The 7538-nt window shown below is 49.7% G+C and overlaps 2 protein-coding genes across 2 annotated transcripts; one reads left to right on the top strand and one right to left on the bottom strand.

Annotated features, from left to right (window-relative positions):
* Positions 1–1136, top strand: SEBOX (SEBOX homeobox). The gene is made up of 3 exons (XM_037992554.2): positions 1–97; positions 264–424; positions 569–1136. The coding sequence occupies exons 1-3, from the start codon at positions 1–3 to the stop codon at positions 947–949; spliced, it is 639 nt and encodes a 212-aa protein (XP_037848482.1). The 3' UTR covers positions 950–1136.
* Positions 1137–2960: 1824 nt separating this feature from the next.
* VMA12 (vacuolar ATPase assembly factor VMA12) lies at positions 2961–7481 on the bottom strand. The gene is made up of 6 exons (XM_037992780.2): positions 7235–7481; positions 6161–6234; positions 5747–5836; positions 4647–4689; positions 4370–4482; positions 2961–4061 (listed from the first exon to the last, which is right to left on the bottom strand). The coding sequence occupies exons 1-6, from the start codon at positions 7443–7445 to the stop codon at positions 3966–3968; spliced, it is 627 nt and encodes a 208-aa protein (XP_037848708.1). The 5' UTR covers positions 7446–7481; the 3' UTR covers positions 2961–3965.
* Positions 7482–7538: the final 57 nt, after the last annotated feature.

Below are 7538 nucleotides of genomic sequence, written 5' to 3'. Positions count from 1 at the left end.
ATGGAGGGGTCTGGTGTGGGCACAGCCCTGGCATGGCCCTCTAGCACCTTACCCTTTGCCAGCTCCATGGCCAGCCCTGTGGATGCGTCCTCAGCAGGTGATCTGACGGGGGAAGTGTGGGCAGGGTGAGGACGCAGGGCACGGTGGGATGAGGGAAGGTTGAAGAGGGATGGGAGTAGGGACTTCAGGGTTGAGTGAGGGCTTTGAAGCTGGGTGGAGGCTCTTTCAGCAAGTCCCGGCTTGACCCCCACCGTGGCCCACAGACGGTGGCAGTGGGTTGGGTTCCCATCAGAAAAAGCGGACCACCTTCAGCAAAGGGCAGCTGCTGGAGCTGGAGAGGGCGTTTGCAGCATGGCCCTACCCCGACATCAGCACCCGTGAGCACCTGGCCCAGGTCACTCGCCTTCCTGAGGCCAAGATACAGGTGAGCTGCGACCCCTTCTCACACAGCCAACATCTGGGCTTGGCCCACAGCCCCTTCGCTGGGTAGCTTGCCTTCAGGTTGTTTCCCATGTCCCTGGGTGGAGGGGATGCTGGGGCCAGAAGACTCCTTCTTCTTCCCTAGCAGGTGTGGTTCCAGAACCGCCGGGCCAAAAGAATCAAGAACAGGAAGTCAAGAAGTCTAAGCCCCCGGCCTGAGTCCCACCAGAGCTCCTGTTCTCTTCCAGACACCTTCCAGCAGCCCTGGGATCCCCAAATACCAGGCCAACCTCCACTCTCCAGCAGCACACCTCAGTGTACCTCAGTGTGTCAATACACCTCCTGTCCAGCTCCTGGCTTAAGTCCAGGGCAGGGCTGGGAAGGGGCTAAAGCTGTAGCCCCACGGGGACCAGGTGGGGCTTCAGAGGTCCACCCTTTCTTAGAGCGAGCTACTCCCCAGACTTCACTAGGCAGCCTGTCTGACCTCATCTATGCCTCGGCCATTGTCACCAATGTGGACCACGCCTAGTCTTGGTCCAGAACTTGCAAGACCCCTCCTCTGACTCCTGTAGCCCACCCTGCCCCTCCTGGGACTGAACACATCAAAAGTGGATCCCCCGGCCCCACCTTTTAAGCAAAGGAGTTCCCTATCGGAAAGGAATTTAGCTCAGGCATCCCTCCCTTCCACTGGCCTCCAGGCCAGCCTAGATGCAGGTCCTGTGCAGACTGGGGCCTAGCTCCTGCCACCCCACACCTGACCCCTTTGGGGCATATGCTCATGGTTGTGGCAGGAGGTACCTTTAGAAGGATGAGATGAGGGCAATGTTTTCCTTCACTCTTGCCAGTCCTGGTCCCCAGTTCTCACCAGCCGATGACCTCCTCCCTCCGAAGGGGCAGGCTCCTGTCTCCTGAGGTCTCTCCAGGCCATTACCTTGCTAACTGCTAAGTGAGGTAGGAGAGGAGAATGCTGCTCCTCATCTAGACTGCTGGAGTCACCTTCTTTATGGGTCAGGGCCACCTCTCCTGACCGTCGACCACGTGGACAAATTAATCAGAACTATGGATGTGAAGACGGAGTGGCATTAAAGTAATAAAGCAAAGACAGGAAGCTGGGGCTTATGTTGATTTAATTTTCACAAAGATCAGATTGGCTGCCCTCTGACGTGAGGCCGCAGAGACAACCTGACAGATCTGGGATGAGGCGGGTGCAGCAGCACTGGGTTTGGGTATCACCGTCATCTGTAATACCAACTAATCTCCAAATAAAACCCAAACTCTGTACCTTAATCTGGATTGTTGTGCTCTGCAAATGAACGGGAACGAGGGCCGTTTGCCATGGAAATTTATCTCTATCACCTAATCCCTAAATAGCGCCAGGTTCCACACAGATTCTTGGTGGGAGGTATTACCCAGGCTTCTGCTGGGATTAGAGGGATAGTTAATTGAAGGGTTTAGGGCTCTGACTGACAAGACCCTGGGGGAGATGAGAGCCTCTGCTGGCAGCCCCTGCTCCTGGTCCCACTGAGTCTAGGACATTCCAGTTACCTCCACCTCCGGAGCTGCTCTGCTTCGGAGAGAAAACCATGGTGTTTGTGGTCTGCAATGGATTCAAATCCTGACTCTGCTATGTAACCGTGGCAACTCTGGAACTCTATGTGACTAAAAAATGGGGATACTTGTTTGCTCTCTGTTTGAGGTATAAGAAATAATGTAGGTAAAGGGCTTTACATGGTATGTGACACATTGTAAAAACTCAGTAAATGCTAGTTTCCTCTCCAGACAGGCCCTAAGAAACTGGGAAGGCCCCAAACTTTTTGTTCTTCCCACCTCCTGCCAAGCAGTCCCTGGACCCAGAGTGCATTAGAGAAAGCATGGCATAGTGAGGCAGGAGTGGCTAGGAGATGAGAGAGCTCCCTTCTACAAGCTGAGAACTGGAGGACAGGGCATTTGGTTCTCCCCCTGCCCCCTGCTTCTTTACTGAGACAAGGTCTCACTCTGTCATCCAGGCTAGAGTGCAATAGCATGATCTTGGCTTACTCAGCTTACTGCAACCTCTGCCTCCCGGGCTCAAGGGATCCTCCCACCTTAGCCTCCTAAGTAGCTGGGACTACAGGCGTGTGCTACCATGTCAGCTAATGTTTGAATTTTTTTGTAGAGATGGGCTTTCGCCATGTTGCCCAGGCTGGTCTTGAACTCCTGAGCTCAAGCAATCCTCCTACCTTGGTCTCCCAAAGTGCTGGGATTACAGGCACGTACCACTACGCCTGGCTAATTTTTTTGTATTTTTAGTAAAGATGGGGTTTTGCTATGTTGGCCATACTGGTCTTGAACTCCCAACCTCAAGTGATCCACCCGCCTCAGCCTCCCAAAATGCTAGGATTACAGGTGTTAGCCACTTCACCCGGCCCAGTGTAGCTTTTTAACACAAATTTTATACAGTTCAGGTTACTGGAAACACTGCAAAGTGCCACCTAGTTTGTCTTCTCACAGCTGACACTTCTTCCAACTAACAGAAACTGGCAAACATTGTAGAGGAAGTGTCCACTGAGCAAATGAGTATATAATTTATTAAAACAGAAAAGTGCTTTGGAAAAAAAAAAAAAGAGAGAACAGGAGTACATACAGTGAACCAAAAAGAGTGTACCATGAGGAGCAGACCCTGAACAGTTAGAACTATTAGAACTATGGAAATCACTGTGCTTTGTGTTGTCACAGGAGTTAAAATAGAAATACCCTGGATACAATAAATATTTACTGGATAAATAACTAAGCCTGATACCCTTTTCAGTGCGTTATACGGACCCTATCATCACACCACTAATCTAAGTTCTCAGAAGTTAAACATTACAAGACTTCAGGACAACATAGGCGACTTCGGCTCCATTTAACACAGGAAGGACCATAGCTGGTCATTTAATATCTACGAGTCTGTCTTATCTTCTGGAAAAGGGGCCTAATACCATTTCCTTTAGGAAAAAGGTAGCTGCCTTGCTTCCAGTTCTACCATCCTACAGCAACCCATCTTTCTCTTATTTGATGTCTCTGATCAGCTCCTCTTCCAGCACAAACTGGAGAAAGGGGATCCTTTCTGTTTTCTTGGAGGCTTCTGAACTCAATTACAGGTCTGCATTAAAAATGTCTGGAGAAAGCTGGTGATCAGTTTGTACATATGAACAAGTTCAAGGCAGTATGGTCTACTTCTGGGAAGGCCTGGATTCCATTTGCTCCTGAAGGAAAAACCCTAGTCCCAGCAGTGTCTAGAATGGACTGGAGAAGGCAGATGGGTACCGGATTCAGGAAGAGGTACTGATAGACCAAGACCAGTTCTTTCCATTTTAAAGATATGTTATCTCAATCTCCTCCAATGTTCCCTTTGGAAATTCACAGAACATAGGGCTCCCCACAGAAATAGCAGCTGGCCTGGGCTGGTCTTCTGACTAACTGGAGCTGAATACAAAAAGTCTGATGGGTTGACTGAGTCAGAGACTGGCAATTGGACCCTGAAGCCCCCAAAGTCTTCTCTAGACTTGAAGATGAAGCACCAGTTACAGTTCTCCCAGCTCGCCTTCCATTGCCCGCACCATGACATACAGCTCAGCCAGACCCACCACGGAGGCGACGATCAATGCAGCTAGCACCCGCTGGAGATGGGGAGAACCAGGCTTAAGGGATGCAGGCCAGCACCCAGCTCTGTACCCGAGCACCCTGAATGAGGATGGAGAGCCCCCAATCCCCTTCTAAGTTGAGGGAGGGGAAGAAAAGAGAATGTGGCTTCTCCTGGGTTTATTACCTAATTCCCTGTGACTGCTGGAAAGCTCTAATGCTCCCCTTGTTCATGGCATAAATATCTGTTCAATTCCTAACCTGTGCAAGGCACTTTCACATACGTCCTCCCTTACCCATTAACACCCCTACCTGGGGCACCCTGCCCTGCCAAGTGCCTACTCACCGAGGCCATTTCTGTGAAGATATATTGGCTTCCAAGGTAAGTGCAGACGAAGGCAGCTACCACCGTGACAATGAAATTGAAGATGGTGATGACTAGAGCCTTCAATGATCTCACTTTAGGGAGGAGCCAGAGAGGGAAACTTTAGTTCAACATTCTCTAGGAGGCGCTCTTATCTCATGGCTGTCTCCCCCACCAACTGGGTTCCAGTCAAACAAGCCTGAGTGTCATGACCCATCTCAGGAAGAGGCTTTAGAAGCCTGATCTCCTAGTACCTCACCTTGCTTTCCCAGGTCGCTGAGAGTCCCACCATGTCTTGAATCCTGGGAAAAAGACAAAGCAGATGATTCAGAATAGAAGCAGCTCAGAGAGCATCCATTGTCAGTCTGGGCTCAGCCCTCTCTGTTCCCCAACACATTAACTGCCTTCTCCAGGGACTTTTTTGTCTGGAACCACTTTGACTCTTTTCTGGACCACAGAGCAAGCATTTTGGAGAGAGGACACAGGCTGCCAGTACCCATCCACTCTCCTGTTCCAGGGTAGGAGCGTGCCATAGAATAGTAGGGAGCCCTGTCAGAAGACAGGCTCCAATGGCTGGGCACAGTGGCTCGCCTTGTAATCCCAGCACTTTGGGAGGCCGAGGCAGGAGGATCACCTGAGTTTGGGAGTTCAAGACCAGCCTGGCCAACGTGGTCTCTACTAAAAGAGACCTTGCTTAAACCTCGGAGGTGTAGGCTGCAGTGAGCAGAGATCCTGCCACTGCCCTCCAGCCTGGGGGACAAAGCGAGACTCCATCTCAAAAAAAAAAAAAAAAAAAAAGAAAAAGAAAAAAAGCCTCCAAGACTCATTCTCCCCCCCCCCCGCTTTTCTTTTGAGACAGAGTCTTGCTCTTGTTGCTCACCCTGGAGTGCAATGGTGCAGTGTTGGCTCACCGCAACCTCCGCCTCTTGGGTTCAAGTGATTCTCTTGCCTCAGCCTCCCAAGTAGCTGGGATTACAGGTGCTCGCCACCATGCCAGGCTAATTTTTGTATTTTTAGTAAAGACGGGGTTTCACCATGTTGGCCAGGCTGGTCGCGAATCCCGACCTCAAGTGATCCAAGCACCTCAGCCTCCCAAAGTGCTAGGATTACAGGCGTGAGCCACCGCACCCAGCTAACTCACTCCCACTTCTACGATGTTTAAAAATTGGTCACCATCTCAGCCCAGAGTCTCAGTGAATGAGATGGGAATTGCGTTAAGTTTGTATGCAGAGTTCCTATGGTCCCTGAACAGTATAGAAACCAAGTGTCCATGTTTCTTCTAAACTCCATACCTTCTTGCAGTGCAGGGCCCTACTCTGAGGGGCTACCTAGTCCATGTACTGAAGAGCAGGCCCTTACCTGACAAGTGACATTGCGGGTGATCCGCTTATATTCCTCATTGGCCAGCTGTATCTTAATCTTCTCCAGCCGGGCAACTAGTTCTGGGTTCTGAAGCAGAAAAATCAAATAAGAAGAATGATATTCCCAGCTTGTTAGAAAGCACATCACAATCATTGGTTCCAGGGGAAAAGCACTGCTAAAGGTATCAGGAGACCCACATACTAGTTAGTTCTAACTCCAATGTTTTGAAACTTTTTTTTTTTAATCTCAATTTTCCAAACAGTTGATAGGGAGGACAATATCTGGTTCCCCCAGATCCCAAAGATTTCAAAAACAAATTTTCAAGCCTAAAAGTTGATTTATAAGTTCAGTGTATCATGGATAAGCCCAACTCAGTCAATCACCACTCCCACAAACGTATCCCTTACGTACCCGTGGAGGCTTCACAACCTCTGGGAGATAGATTTCACTGCCTTCTAGGAGCTCATGGAGGTATAGTTTGGAATCTGAGAATAAAAGGTTTCACAAACGCAATGATCCACAGAGCTAAGATTGAAGGGTTAAAATCAAGAGGGGTCTAGCCCTTCTTTCTACCAAAATAAAACAGGGCCATCTCTACATTAATCCATTTCCAGGATCATTTTCAATTGAAAAGAATTTTGGATAATTCCATATGGGTATCTCCCAGTGCTGCGCAGCTGACTTTAGCTGTCAGCTCTCAATTATCCTGCCAGTGTTACAACTAACACGTAAGCCATTTATGTGTGCCTTTGGGTTAGATCATTTCTGTGGCCGCAATAGCTCTTCCCTAAATAGGTTTAGCTCATAGTGATGCTAAATGCTCAGAGGACACTAATACTAGGCAATCTCTTTCCAAGGTCCTTTCTAGTTCTAATAATTGAGCAGTCTACCCTTTGCACTTCTGGCTAGTCTATGCTACTTCTGGCAAAATAACTTATGTGCTAGTTTGCCCTATTCCTTCCCTTCACATATAAGGGAACTGAGGGCCAGCGAGGAGAAATGACTCCTTCAGAGGATTAGTGACAGAGCTAGGGCCGGAACTCGCATGCTACTCCCAGGCCAGATCTTTCAACACAGCTTCTGTTATTCTATATCAAAAACAAAACAAAACAAAGTATCAGATTTCACCACTCTTGCTTCTGAGGTGGAAAGAAATCCGGATTCCTAAAGTGTAGAAAAACGAAGAGACAGAACCTGTGATACTTGTATTTAGTAAAAACCTAGACTTTCTCAAGGGTGAATTGGGCCTACGTGTGCCTGGAAGTGAAGAGGGGGCTCTCAAAAGAGCAAAAAACTGCACAAATTTGTCATCCACGAGAAATTCCCATGGGAGTTAAGAAAGTGGGTGGCCCTGGGATTTATGGGGTGACTCTTCGCTTGTCTAGATGAGTGCTCCGTAGAAGAAAGGGAATGATGTGAAAAAACCTCAGGAGGGAATCGATCTGGAAACAAGGAGGCGACCCCGGACTGGAGACTGGGGCTCACCTCTTTCTCTCAGGTGATGGTGCAGATCCCGGATGAGACGGAAAGAAACCAAGCGCTGGGGGCCACTGGAGCTATCACCGCCCGTGTGCTTCTTTCCCAGCGCGGCCTCAAGCTCGGCTCGCAGCTTTCGGGGTAGCTGCTCTGGCTCCAGCTCCCCGCCGGGGCCCAAAGCACTCACCAATCGCTCGCCCGCAAGCAAAGAGGACGCCATATCCAGCCGAAACTCCGGTCAGGTGACCCCCAACCCGGACTTCCGCCCGCCGAGCGCCGGAAGTATCTCTGAGCTCCGGGGTGGGACCAGGCG

The sequence above is a fragment of the Chlorocebus sabaeus genome, chromosome 16 (assembly GCF_047675955.1).
Source record: "Chlorocebus sabaeus isolate Y175 chromosome 16, mChlSab1.0.hap1, whole genome shotgun sequence".
In the NCBI taxonomy this organism is placed as follows: Eukaryota; Metazoa; Chordata; class Mammalia; order Primates; family Cercopithecidae; genus Chlorocebus; species Chlorocebus sabaeus.
The sequence above is the reverse complement of the archived record's forward strand: the minus strand, read 5'-3'. Positions and strand labels throughout refer to the sequence as shown.

What these genes read in the sequence shown, in the direction of transcription:
- VMA12 (XM_037992780.2), bottom strand. Translation starts at nt 7,445, where the DNA reads ATGGCGTCCTCTTTGCTTGCGGGCGAGCGATTGGTGAGTGCTTTGGGC. An exon ending in CAGCGACCTGGGAAAGCAAG is followed by an intron (nt 4,483 to 4,646) that starts GTGAGGTACTAG and finishes TCCTCCCTAAAG; the next exon opens with TGAGATCATTGAAGGCTCTA. An exon ending in TCTTCACAGAAATGGCCTCG is followed by an intron (nt 4,062 to 4,369) that starts GTGAGTAGGCAC and finishes CCCCATCTCCAG; the next exon opens with CGGGTGCTAGCTGCATTGAT.
- SEBOX (XM_037992554.2), top strand. Translation starts at nt 1, where the DNA reads ATGGAGGGGTCTGGTGTGGGCACAGCCCTGGCATGGCCCTCTAGCACC. An exon ending in TGTGGATGCGTCCTCAGCAG is followed by an intron (nt 98 to 263) that starts GTGATCTGACGG and finishes CGTGGCCCACAG; the next exon opens with ACGGTGGCAGTGGGTTGGGT. An exon ending in TTCCTGAGGCCAAGATACAG is followed by an intron (nt 425 to 568) that starts GTGAGCTGCGAC and finishes CTTCCCTAGCAG; the next exon opens with GTGTGGTTCCAGAACCGCCG.